The sequence below is a fragment of the Haemorhous mexicanus genome, chromosome 18, assembly GCF_027477595.1.
Source record: "Haemorhous mexicanus isolate bHaeMex1 chromosome 18, bHaeMex1.pri, whole genome shotgun sequence".
Lineage (NCBI taxonomy): Eukaryota > Metazoa > Chordata > Aves > Passeriformes > Fringillidae > Haemorhous > Haemorhous mexicanus.
Genome location: NC_082358.1, coordinates 6,991,335 through 7,005,405, shown reverse-complemented (window position 1 = coordinate 7,005,405; position 14,071 = coordinate 6,991,335). Strand labels below are relative to the sequence as shown.

Sequence of the window (14,071 nt, the reverse complement as noted above, 5' to 3'; positions counted from 1 at the left end):
GGCTGAATTTTATCTCTAATTCAATTCTTTTCTGAATGAGCAGCTGACACAAGGAAGGCTTACTGTCAGTATCTAGGAGACATTTTGACTTTGGAAACCATTTTCTCTCTGCCAGACAGACACTTGGCTCCAGCTGGCTGAGACATGATTTGATTCTCCTGTCTTGCAGCAAGGACAGGGTTCTGCCAGGCTGGACAGTCCCTGTGCTGAGGTCCTGACCAGCGAGGGGACACTTACCAGTCCCTCAGAGCTGCTCTGTACCTTCCCCTGCTGCCTGACCAGAGCAGCCCTGCTCTTCACACTGGTGCGTGCAAGGAACCTGGTGTAGATGCTCAAGCTGGATCTGGATTCCAGGGTAGCTGCATGTGCAGTGTGACCCATGGCTACAATTCCACACATCCAAATCTGCATCCCTGTCAGGGCATGCTACAGGCCACAGCACAGCTGGAGCACACACCCAGAACCAAGAAGTCCTGCTGGGTCCTGAAGTTTAGGCACAAGAAAGGAAACCCCATCCCTTCTAGTGGTTTTTTGCATTTACCTACCTGTCTTTATTTAGGTATAGCTCTTGTCCTCTGTAGTATACAGGGTCCTGGTCTGGAAGCTCTCACCCCTCCAGAGCTGAGCACTGCTTCTGACTTCCCAACTCCCAGCAGGTTCAGCACTGCCACATCAACTGTCCCAGCTACTCAAACCATCTCCTCTCTCCTGCTCAAAGCTTGCTTGTTCTGCATGTACAGCTCCAAGTCAGTTGTTGGTACTCTCTATAAAATCCTTACTTTATGCTCTGCTTTAGCCACATTTCCAAGCTCCATGCTCCACACAAGGAGCAGGATGGTTCTCCTCCACACCATTAGCCTTCAGGATAACCTTCATCCTGAACTGGGGAGGGCTGTGCTAAGGCCACCATCAGTCAAAGAGGGATTTCATACACCCCATTCCCTCAGCTTTCATTATGAACTGCACCCAGGTGCACCACAAGCTGCCTACAAGGCACGTGCCCACAGTCATCGTGGATCCTGTTATTAACCTACACGCACTTGCCACTTGGCAGTTCAGTCCTCAGCAGTTTGGTTTCTTCTGACATGTTCCCACAGGAATATCAGCATTCCAAACAGCTGATTCCAGCCAAGACCAAACGTATGGCAGATCCTCAGAACAGCTCAGATTTGTGTTCACAAGATATGTGTCAGAAACAGTCATTCTAGAAACGTGCCCACAAAGAGTGCAAGACTGACTTTTACCTCTTCTTACTCTACTGCTCTGTAACTGAAATGTAGGATAGACATTTGCATAAGTTAAACCAACAATTATTCTGAGAGTAACTGCAGTTGAAAAATCCTTAAACTTCACTGACATTGCTGGGGACCTCAGTGGAGCAAAGACAGTGGCACTCAGCCAGCAGGAAGGCCAGCAACATTACCATGCTGAGATCAAAAGAGTTATTAACCCCGGGTCCTTGATCTGCTGAGTGCTTTTGGCTATTTCAAAGCCCCACTGCAACTTCCTGGCAAAAAAAGCTCCGCATTTGCTCAGAGCATCTACAAAAGATGAGAAATGAAAAGGGTATTGGAACCCTGAAGTCTACATCCACCTCTTCAGAGAGACAGATGGACATGAAATATCTGAAACTCCACCACCCTCATGCTCTGGAAGCACTCAAATGTGATCCTGTCTCTTGCTCCAAGCCCTGTTGCTTTCCTGCCTGCTTCTGCACATGAAGAGATCATCTGCACCCAGTTCACAGCTCAGAACCCCATACAGACACACTGCAGGCCTACCAGGCAAAGGAATTGTGGAAGATGAGGAGTCTTCTCACCTTATGTCCACAAGGGCAAGCAAAGAAGAACAAAAGAGCCATGGCAGAAAAGGAAATATTGTGTAAGTAAAAGTAAATTCTGTATTTTTCAAAAGCAGAGTCATTTTTCCAGACTAAAAGGGTGAAATACTGGAAGCCAGAGGTATTGTTATCCCGGTCCAAATGTGGCCAGGGCTCTCAGCACATCTGTGAATTTCCTTTTAGGCTCCTTTGATATTACCCACCCACAGCAACTTAAATGAAACACCTCAAGAATTTTTCTTGTGTGTACATTTAAATGATCATTAGGCTGTTTTCCCCTTTCAGAGGAAAATGTCACATTTCCCTTAAGCTTGGCCAGTTATCAGCTCTTCTCCTTTTTCTGTAGGACGGCTATTCTCTTAAAGATGTGGTTCTCAGCTTCAGACAAAATGGATGATGTGTCTGTTTGAAATAGCATTGTTTACTTTGTCAATGCCCCTGGGATCAATTTCATTTTTTTTCTGCCTCCTTCTATAGAGAACATCTTGCCAAGTGCAGTATTCATCTCCCTGAATGAGCTATCAAGATCTATTTTTTTGACAGAAATCATGCTGCAACCCAAACTGATCAGGATCTCTCACTACTTCAGAAGCATGCATGGATATGAATAATATAGAATCTTATCTGGCACAATTTCAGCATTTCTCTTAAATTTCTCTTTCATGTAATCTACTTGCTTGAGAAAATTAAACACTTGTAGTTTTAACACCAAAAATAAAAAGCAGCACACCTTCCTCCTGGCTGGTTGCTCGTACATGTCTGAGCACACACTCACAGGCACGAAATAAAGGAGCAACACTGCAACATCCCCATCGCACTGAATCCACCCTGAGCAGCTTCACTAACGAGACAACTCACACAGGCAAGATCTGCTCATAAGCTGCTGGAGAATGAGGTTTTAATTGGAGATTTATTTAATTCGGAGACAAATACTTGTGTTGTATTAAGAGCAGCTTATTAACATTCATGCATGAACATTCACTAAGTGTGAATAAATACAATTCAGCGCAAGAACGTGTTGTTTTTTTTTAAGCGCTGGAAGAGGAAGCATTCACCTAAGCTATCACCTTGCTAAGGGCAGGAGGGGCTGGACACCAGGGAATGAAATGCTGTCCCAGGCATTGTGCTGGGTTCTCATACTTGAGCATGTCTCCCTATGAATCATTCCTGAAGCAACAGCGCTGAGACTTCCCAAAGCTCCCGTTATTGTCTTGTACACTCCTCGGCATTCGAGCCAAATCTGAAGTGCAAATAAATCATCATCAAAATTCTAAGACAAAAATTTTTAAAACTACATCTGTTGGAGGAGACAATCCTCTGCCTGCCACCCCTGCATGATGCTGATGACAAGTCTAGGTTAATCACACAGATGATGAATTGATTCTTACGTCAACTCCTTTAAAAACAACATCGTTACAGGTGTAGCAGCTGGCGGGCTGATGTATTCCTGCTGGCATCTGCACATCTTGGGATGAGCCACTAGACAAAGGAGCACGCCGGCATTTTGAGGGATGCAACCATGACAGTCAGCGTTAAAATACGCCTTAGTTACCAACTTTTATTATTTGCCACTCACAAGACTCACAAGGTTCGGTCTCTGGTACAGTGTGCACTGGGAAAAAACACCCCTCAATTAGCAGGGAATGGACAGAGGGCTCTCCGACTGCTCTCCATCCACTCCGGCGCCCTCCCTCCCTCTCTCCCTACCCACGCAGCGGCTGTGCTGCCCTCTACTCCCAGCACCTTCCCCAGCACCCACCACCCTTCCTCGCCCCTTCAACCCAATGCCTTTCCTACTTTTCCCTAGGAGTGCCCCTCTTTATTAAGCTTGGTCTCATTTTATGACTACCGCCAAGCGTCTGAGGCCAGAAAGGTCTTTCTGATGCCGGCAAAAAAAATTACCGCATCCATTCTGAAAGGCTTTTGTTTTGGGATTTACTCTGCCCCCATTTAAACGGAATCCCATTATTCTTCTGTCCAAAAGCAGCATGGTGTACAGCGCTAACAACCCCTGGGAACAATCAGCCCGAGAGCTGATGGTGCATAAATCAGAGTGGACACACCATCCGGCAGGATGGACGCCTCCTCGCTGAGCTCTGCCCTTCATTCTCACCGAGGAGGATGGAGCGTGAGCCGCTCCATCTGCAGATAACCCGTGTTTCCTACCGATTAGCAGCCGGAGCGTGTTTCACCGCTGGAACACGTTCCCAGTTTTAACCTCCACAGGCACACGCATCCAGCGGTCCCCAGCATCCCTCGCACACCCGCCGGGATGAACACCCGGCATCAAACCCCCGGCGGGGTCGGGGATGGCGCTGACACGCCGCACACCCACCCTCGCCTGCCCACGGCGGACGGACACACAGCCCCGGGAACCACCGCCCCCCGGTGCTCCCCGGCCCCCCGTACCCGCGTCCTCCTCGTCGAAGCTGTTCATGCAGGGGAAGTAGATGGCCAGGGCCTCGAAGGAGGCGGAGAGGCTGAGGCGGCTCTGCGACCGCTCCATGAAGAGCCCGGGTCCGGGGGCGCCGCCGGGGGTCTCGCCCGCGGCCGCGGGCGGCTTGGCGAGCTTGGCCGCCCCATTCTTCACTCGGAGCACGGCCCGCGGCGTCTTGGCAGCGGCGGGGCCGCGCTGAGGCGGCGGGGAGAGGAGAGGAGAGGAGAGGAGAGAAGAGGCGAGGCGAGGCGAGGCAGACGGGAGCGCGGAGCGGCGCGGAGCAGAGCGCAGCCACCTGCTGCCGCCCGGCCGGCCCTGCGCGCCGCCCGCCCCCGCCCCGCCGCAGCGCCGCCAATCGCGGCCCGGGGGCGGGACGGGCCCGGGGCGGCCGCGCTCCCCCCGCCCCGGGCGGCCCCGGCCCCAGCTCCGGCCCCGGCACCGGCTCCGCGCTCTCCCCGCCCCGGGCGGCCCCGGCCCCGGCCCCGGGCCCGGGCCCGGCTCCGGCTCCGCGCTCCCCCCGCCCCGGGCGGCCCCGGCCCCGGCTCCGGCCCCGGCCCCGGCCCCGGCCCTTGCCCCGGCCCTTGCCCCGGCCCTTGCCCCGGCTCCGCGGTGCGCCTGCCCCGCCCTGCCCCGAGCCCGGCCCGGGGCAGCCCCGGTTGTGTTCTCGCCTTCCCCGGGTCGGAAAGGTCCTTCGCATCCCGAGCATTGGGATAACGCAGGTGTACTTTTGCTTGTGAATTGATGTGAGAAAGTGAAATTGACAGAGAAGGAGATGCAGGAGGAAGATCGTGGTCCTGGCTTTGATCTCAGAGTGCGACGGCAGAAAACAACCTTGAAGCTTTCAGGTGTAGAACCTTGAAGGTTTCTTCTGGAAGAGAGGGGATGTAAGTGACCCCGGTGTGAATGGAGGAGCAGCCCGGCTCCCAGCCTTCTCCCACGTACCTCTCTTTAGACACACAAAAAACACCCCTTCCCAAAATATAAAAGCCACTATTTGGATGTATACAAGCTCGCAGGCAGAAAGCACACAAGCCGGGAGTTTTTCCTTGGTGTGTTCCATTAAATAGGAAGGCTGGTGCCTGTTGTGGCTCAACATTAAGCCCGTTCTGCAGCAAACCGTGGAAGAAGCTGCTGTGCTCTGTGAAATGAGCGAATTTTAGATCCTTCCCCAAGTCTCATTTTTTTCCGACAATCTTTATGGAGAATTAGTGGCTCAAGGCTGCCAGCTGTCCACAGGTGCTGCCTATGGCAGAGACATCACAGCGTGTCTCAGTCCTGCTTTGGGGAAGAAAACACAGTATAGCCTTATTTATTCAGTGCCACAAAACCCTGGGATGCTATTAGACAGAGTGTTTTGCGTGGTCTGCACAAAAAGGTTGCTGTTCCCTCAGGGAACAAAGGAAGATGTTCCTGGTGCTTGGTCTGTCCCCCCATCCTGATAACTAAATGTCATCCCACTGAAATGACAGGCCTGCTTGTGCTAATCCAAAAATGCATATTAAGAGTCCAATATCTCCCTTAGGAAAAGTGTGGCTAAACTGCCTGTATTCTCCATTCTCAAACAGTTAATACATCAATGCATTAAAAGTTTTCTGTCTAGTGAAAGTCCTGCCAGAGCTGTATTGTGTTTGTGGCTGCCAGTGCCAAGGAGCAGCAGGGCTGCTCCCAGGGAAGGGGTGCCAGGAGCAGCCTCTGCACAGGGCAAGGACAAACCTATGGCCAGGCACAGTCCCCTGCCATGGGAGGTAGAGCAGGAGGTGATGGCAGTGCTCCTATCAACACACCAGCTCCAGAGTCATCCATGGAAAGCCAAACATCAGTACAGCCCAGGCAAGAGGTAGGAGCCCCCCAGGCTTGGAGGTTAAATGGAGCTCCTGACAGAGAGAGTAAATGTGAGGCCCAAATGAAGGTTTTTGGGGCAATTATAGCCAACTAGTGCACTCAGCCCTGACATCCAGGTTCTTCATTACTGGCGATGCATCCAGAATGGCAGAGGTCATATGAATATCAGATGCCAAGATGAGTTTGCAGGACTTCCTAAAAGAAAATATGTTATTTAATTCAAAAACTAATCAAAACTTGCTCTGGAGTTAGTGAGTTATATGAATTACTTCATCAAAGCTAGGCTAGGCAGGCAGTAAAGCAGAAGGAACAGAATGAACTTATTACAGACAATGATATCTCCAGGTCTGAGTTTTGAAAGGCAAAGGAATCAGTGAGGAATGTATTACCATATGTTTAAGAAGAGATTTCAATAGCACCAATCAAGGCATTAAGAGCAGCTACAGGCACAAATTTAGGTGCATTAAAACTGTTAAGACAGCTCCTGTCTACCAGTCCTGCCAGCACATTTGATCAGAGGAGCAAGAGGCATCTGTGAATCAAAATTTGCTTCCAGGTTGCATCTGTGAATCAAAATTTGCTTCTGTTTTAGGTAACAGAAGTTACCTAAAAGTGCTGACAACAGGTTTGGTTTTTTTTCATTTAAAGACTGCAATAAAAAATTTAAATGGGGAATAGAAGTTTAATCTCAGCTTTATGCTGTGTCCATCTAAATTGCTCATTTCACTACATCTTGGAAGCACAGTGATGGCAGACACAGGCCTGGAGAGTGAATCTGTCTCCAACACTGCTTTCTTCACCAGCATACTAGGACTGAAGACCCTTCTGCTTTTAGCACTTTGAGACCTCCTTTTGAGACACTGAGGAGGACCATCATCATCCCCCCCACCCCACCACCGTGCACCTTTCTCCATGCTCATCCATCTGCCAGCTCCTCCAGAGACACAGTCTGGACTCCTTGCACCTGCAGAACTCAGCACCACTGGGTCACACTCTCTAAATGCTCCTTTTGTGCATTTTTTCCAGGCTGTCTTCCACCTCCCTCTTTACTATATCTGAGGGACTAGCTGTGCTTGAGTCCTTCCCTGCTCCTGTCTACCACAGATTGCCTTGGGCTGAGTGCTCTAAACATCATCCCTTAGCTTTGGTGTCATCTGCTTCTCATTTGACTGCTACATTTTGCTCCTCAGGGCCAGGGCAAATATGTGTCCTGCAGGGCTCTTTGATTATTGGCTGGGCCAAAACATCCTAAACCAAAACCATCTGCCTTAAAGTGAGCCAAAATGCACTGACAGCTGGAAATGGGATGGACAGTTAAAGGAGTAATGCCCTCCAGATGCCTAGAGGAAACTGTTTGTTTTGGCTGCCTGTTTAAGGGAAACAGGGATTTGCAATGAAGCTGGAAATTGTTAATCTCTAAGAGTTCTTCTTCATTGATCGACATGGACAGCAAGATCCTTGGGAGGGACTTGCAGAAGTGAGGATAAACAGGGAGGAAGACTCCTGTGATGTTGTAAATAAGCTGAGAGTGCAGGCGAGAACAAATAAACTCCAAGATTTACTACCTCCAGAGCAGCACGTCTGTGGCTGCCCCAGTGGAAGTGGTTAATTGATTGTTTCCCCCGTGAAGCAGGCTCTGACTGATTGAACCATGGAAAGCTCTGATAGATTTTTCCTGCTGGCTCTTTCTCTTCCCACTAGTCACGTAGCTTATATTTTTGTCTTTACTCTTAGGTGTCTGGGTCAGCCTAGGAAGTTCATTTTATACTGGATATATGCTGCCCTCTCCCTCTTGTACTCCCTATGGTTCTGTGTATGCCTGTTTGAAAATAAAACCAAACTCTCTGATTTGTGTATGTTTGCTCTTTCTGCTCTCTCTGCCCACTGCTTGCTCAAAAAATAGTCCACATGCTGGGAGCTCAAATGCAGCACAGAAACAAGCCCTGCTAGTGAAAACACATCTCCTGCACAAATCTGCTCAGAGTAAATGCAGCATTCCTGAGGGAGAGGAGGGTTGGGCTCCTTCCTGTCTCGTGCTACCCCTTTCCTGCCCTGAGCAAAGCTGATGCTGGAGCCAGGCAGCTCATGGTTGGCAGCACACCATGTTCTGCAGCACCCAAAAACTAATACAGACTGGACCATCCCTGCTCTTCAGGGCTCTAATTGATTCCACTTAGAGGTTCCTCTTGGCCTTTCTGGGCAGGCTGGGGGGCAGGAGGTGAGATGTGCTGACCATGGATACCCAGAACCAGGGACTGAACACCAGAGAAGGGCTGTGGTCCCATGGCATGGCATCAGTGCAGGGCGATGCCCAGAGGTCCTGCCTCAGGTGCCCAACACACCAAGTACCACAGCTTCACTGGGCTTGGTTGTTGTACCCTTACATAACAATACACATTTTAACTTATTTATTCTTTCTTGCTATGTGTGTAGAGGGAGTACTGCAGGCTGATGGCTTGAAGAATCAGGCACAGTATAAATACAGAGTGAAAGACTTTCTCTTCCCCAAGTGCTCACTGTCCAAGAAGCCAAGACAAAGAACAGAAGGAAATATAATTTTTTTTAATTCAAGTTCAGGGTACAAAGCTTGTGAATTTTGGTTGGCTTGCCCAATACTGTATAAGGAAAGTCTCTGTTGGAGCTAGGAACTGGCTGTAGATTTCCTGCCATAATCTCAAAACTACCTTCTGCTTTTCACTAATGTTCTAACCTTAGCAAAATTAAATTATAAGCCAGACAGGTTTTTACAACATCCTTTGTTGGCTGGGATCCAGGCAAGCCAGGAGTGCTCTGGTTTGTGCACAGCTGAACCACATAATGCCCTAAAGAGCAGCCAGGCTGCTACCTGTGTGGAGCCTTTCACAAAGCTCTGCACTTACTTCAACCTGACACCCCATCTGAAAGCACAGAGCCTGTTGTTTGAGTCACATCTCTCTCACGCCCTCTCTAGCTATCAAAAACAAGCCCACAAAGGTGCTAAATGACTGGTGAGACAGAGCCCAGAGGATGAGCAATGAGAGGCTGAGCCGTCAGCCTTGGGTCCCTTGCTAGCCCTGCTGCTTCTCACATTTGTCTAGCCAGGGTTTTCCTGAGTCAAGAGAACTCAAGGCTTCACAGCACGTGCTGTGCTCTGTTCTTACTGTTGGTATCCTCCAAAACTGCATGGATTCAGCCCATTCAGTGACTTCCAAGCCCTGACAGCAGGAGTTTGGATGGGCTGGACACTCCCATGGGGTATAACTCAGCAGACCATCTTCTGCTTCACTGTGTCCTTCTCAATGCTGGCGTTTGGGTCAGGCTTTTTTTGGTCCAGCCAGCCAGGATGAGTAAAAGGATGTTAAATCAGGCTGATTCTCTTCTGATGACTAAAATGCAGATCCAGACTGATGAAGTGCAGGGTAGTGGTGATTTGCAGACACATTGTCTGTTGCAATATTCACTCACATGTGAAAGGGAAGAGGAAGCACCTGCATGTTCAAAGTGCTGTCAAGAGCAAGTACTTGCTTATCCACTTCCCTGATTTATAATAAACAAATCTTCTCCCCAGGGGCTGTGCTACTCCCCAGCTCTCCAGGCTGGGAAATGGCTAGGCACAGTGAGGAAAAGCTTGAGATCTGGGAAAAAGGGAATGGAAGATCAAAAGCAAGAAGGAGGCCAAAAATGCAGAAGTGTGGGAGGCACAAGAGGAGAAAGAAAGGACTGGGGAGTTTAGCCAGTCCAGAGAAGTTTTGCAGCCAGAGGCAAGTTCAAGAGATCTGAAGAAATGGACTTGGGCACATGCTGTGGCTGGGAGAAAAAGAGGCACTAAGTAGGAGCTCACGTACACGAACAGCCCATCTAGCTCCTCCAAAAATAGAGAAGCCCATCTGGCAACTCCATCAATGATCAGTATTTTAGAGCACCTGGCTGACACCACACATGAGAGTGGGGTGCAGCTCAGGCAGGTGGGTGCCTGTCCTGTGTGGCTGTGAAAACACAGAGGCTGCTTCGGAAACCTGAACCACAGGGGTTTCATTCTATGAAGCATCCAGCAGAGCAGACATTTTGTGGCAAATTTCCCAAGGGTTTGGGAGAGGAGATTGGCAGATTGTGGCAGAATGAAAGGATGGAAATGTGCAGACAAACCATTTCCTTCAGTCCTTTCATTCATATCAGCTCGTGGTGTTGGCATTGCCACAACAGAGGCAATGCTGGGAATGACAGGTGGAATTTAGTGCATTTGGATTTTAATCAGCAATTATTGTAAAACACAATGATGCTTCAACTGGTGGGTAATTTAGCTCCAATTCCAAAAATATAGACTCATCCACTCCAAATGTCCAATCTCTTCCCTCCAAGCAAACTAGCACATAGAAATGTATGAATGATAACCAAGCAGAGTAATGATGGCTGGAGAATTAAGATGGCTCAGAACTACCCAGCCAAATTACATATTAATAGAATGGCAGCCATCCCAGGCCAGGCTTAGAGAGACTCAGGCTTGCTTCTCTCACTGACACTCCAAGGGCTGTGTCTCTCTCTGATTCCCCTGTGCACTCACACAGGCACAGAGGAAAGGAGAGGAAATATTTAAATACTGTTGTAGCAACAATATTCTGTGCCAAGACTGGGAAGTTCTGCTACCTGTGCAGCATTTCTTGGAAGAAATACAGAAAATAGAATCATAACATCACAGACACTTCATCTTTCTGGTGTTCTGAGTTTGTGAATTTAGCTTTTTAGCTAAGGTGCATTCATGAGATACCACCACACCTGGCATTCAGAAGCTCTCAGAGCTGACCACCTCCCAGCCACTCTGGGAAGCATTCCATACAGGGACCTGCCCATGCCCTGGACAGTCCCTCCAGCACTAAACCAGCTCAGACCTCCCTGGGAGAAACCCAGCAAATGTGGGCACATGAGCTCTGTGCCCAGTGTGCTGCTGGGGCTGGTCGTGTTTGGGTTTTATGAAATTACAGAATCGTTTGGGCTGGGAGGCATCCTGAAGAGCCCTGAAGTTCCACCCCCCCTGCTGTGGGCAGGGACATCTTCCACTTGACCAGGTTGCTCAGGGCCCCATCCAACCTGGCCTTGGACATTTCCAGGGGTGGGGCAGCCACGGCTTCTTTGGGGAATCTGTGCCAGGGCCTCACCCCTCTCATAGGTAAGACTTTCTTCCTAATATCTAGTCTAATCCTGCCCCCAACCTGCTGATTTTGCTGCAATCCCTGCCATAAACATCCCTTAGAGCAGAGACCTCTCAGCAGCCCAATGAATGGTAATTTAATTTAGTTTTAATGTTAGGATTTGGGTCCTTCAGTTGCCAGAACATATAACCATGTGGACAAAATGTTCCTTGCTGCCACCTGCCTCATCCCAGCATTTCTGCTGCCCTGCAGGAGGGGCCCACCAGGGCCATGGATGCTGCTGAAGTCAGTGGCTTTTGGACTACAGCCCCTTTGCACACAGCTCCCAGCCTGGGAGGCAACCAGTTTGTGACATATCTCTTTTAAATGAGCCTGCTGAGTCTCCAATAGGAAGAGGACAGAAATAATCCTCTGTGAGGCTTCCTACAGATGGGTTTTAGTCCCTGTAAAAGTTGTAACAAATGGATTTGCTCCGGGATTGGATGGACATTGGCAGATTTATGGAATGAGGCGATGCAGGTGCAGCACAACTGGAACTTGTGGGGACAAATCTCTGCAAGCACTTGAGGGTGTTTCAGATGTGTTTCCATCTTGTGCCTGCACCTGGGCTGGGGGTAGTCTCAGCCTAAAGGGTTTTTGTGCCCCACAGTGCTGGGCAAGGCACTAGGAGCCAATGGAGAAGGGAGAAAATGCCTTTTCTTCACCTCAGGTGCTAACAACAGTTTGGGGAAATGTGTTTCCATGTCTATGGCTCTGCCACAGAAGCTGCTTTAACCCTTTCTCTTGTTTTGCTTTGTCTTTTCCCTCCTCCTTCCTCCAGGCTGCAAAAACTGTGTCCCCAAAGGAAAGGAAGATTCACTTGTCTGCAGTTAGCAGAGGGGCTAAATTTGTTATACATTATGCACATTCTTCACTATGCAGCATTTCTTGCTGAACTTGAGAGGAATAATGTTACATAAGAAACCCCTAACAGATTGTCTATAGAACACTACACAAGACAAATAGTTCAAAGCTGTGACTCAAACTGTGGAACTACAAACTGAAAGCAAGGCCAGTGCTGATCAACCAAGTGACAACACATGTTTGATCATAATACCCTAAAACATTGCATCTGCTTGAAAATAAACAGAGATCTTAATGACCTGTTGTAGTTATCACCAGCAAGCTCACATTTAGCTTCACAACTCTGTTCTGTCTTCTGACAGTCCCAAAAAAAAAAAAAAAGTGAAAAATTGCTCTACCTTTCAAAATGCCTTATCTATATATGCCATCAACAGACTGCTTCTTCAAGTGTTGTAACTCCTCTCTTAAATCTCTAAGTATAGAAAACTATAGACGGAAATATAGAAGGAAATGCAGGGGATTCTGTACTGGGCAGAATGTGTATCTTCTGCAAGCTTAAAATTGAAGCAGCACACTATGAAATTCACTACAAGCATGTCTTGGAAATATATTTTTACATTGATTGTTTTAGTACTCTCAGAGTTATTATATTTCTTATCATCTGCCTATAAAGATACAGTGGTAGTACCAGTGAAAATCCAGATAATGTTTTCATGTTTTTACAGACACTATATTTCACCCCAAGTACTGGAATATATCACTCCAGTTCTTATCTCACCCGTCTTGTTTTTATTCCCCTCTTCACATTTAATTTCAACTCTTTTTTACATTTGCAGTCTCATCAAATCATTCACCCTTTTTTTCAGTCTGTTTGAGGGCATGGCTGCCAGCATTCCTAATGCAATTCAGGCTGCGTTTCACACTTTTCACAAGGAAAAATTTTCAAGTTCATTCAGATTGCTTCCAATCTTCAAAATATTAGTCCTACTCATTCAAATACTTAGTAAAAGTACTGTAAAACAGTTTACCATATTTTGCTTTTGCTGCCAAAAATACTCCCTCACTTTAGAGTTCAGCTATTGGAGTGTTTATCATCACTGCCTGAAAATCTGCCCTTTTTTTACTTCAATTCTTATCATTAATGGTTTGATGTCCCCCATTTCACAAAGATATTGTGCTGAGTTGCCTTGACTCTAGTGGAAAACATCTTCAGTGTGCCTCTGACAAAATGGAGTTGCAGCAGTGATTCAGGACTGCTGAAAAGCTGCTTCAATAAAACAGGACACTTGTCATATGAAAGCAAATATGGTTTGAATGCATCCTAGAGGTCAATAAATCTGCTGCTGGCTGGCTGCAGAGATAACTACCTTGTCTTACAAGGTCTGAGATTGCTTCTAGTTTATATCAGTAAAACTGTGGGGGATGTAGAAATATGGGCAGGGGGGATTCACTGCTCCTAATGCATCAGCACAGATTGTTCCAGCTCCTGGCTGGATCTCTGATGGACTGGGGGGACAGCACAATCCCTTCCCTGGAGGTCCAGGTTTAGTTTTGGCTTGGTTTTTTTTTTTTTTTTTAATTTTGTAAACACCTTGTTGGTTTCTTTCTCTCCTGTCTCTCTAAAATTCACATCACCATAGGAGATGAGGATTTTGTTTATCCAGCAGCACCTGCCCAAGGTCTTAATGGGCTGATGACACACTCCTCAGCATCTGCAGCAGCTCCCTGGGGGTTCAGGGGCTTGAATCCACTTTCATTTTCCTTGAACAAAGGGCCAAATTCAACCTGTATGTGTGAGTTCTTGCAGAGCTGTACCTGGGTGTGTAACCCCAGGAGATGTCCTGTTTCCCAGGGCCACTGGGACTGTGCTCTGCTCCTGTGCAGCATCCCAGCTCCACTGACTGCTCCACTTCTACCTTGAGCACAGATGTGCTCCTGCTCCAGCAGATGCATTGCTGCCCTGGGCAAATCACTTATTGGAGC

General features: G+C 48.2%; 1 protein-coding gene across 1 annotated transcript in view; it reads right to left on the bottom strand.

Moving 5' to 3' along the window:
- Window positions 1-4,576, bottom strand: part of RIMS4 (regulating synaptic membrane exocytosis 4) — a 51,795-nt gene extending 47,219 nt beyond the window's left edge. The window contains exon 1 of the mRNA XM_059862417.1: window positions 4,250-4,576. Within this exon, the coding sequence (XP_059718400.1) occupies window positions 4,250-4,346 (97 nt within the window). The 5' untranslated portion in view covers window positions 4,347-4,576. The remainder of the gene's footprint in view (window positions 1-4,249) is intronic.
- Window positions 4,577-14,071: the final 9,495 nt, after the last annotated feature.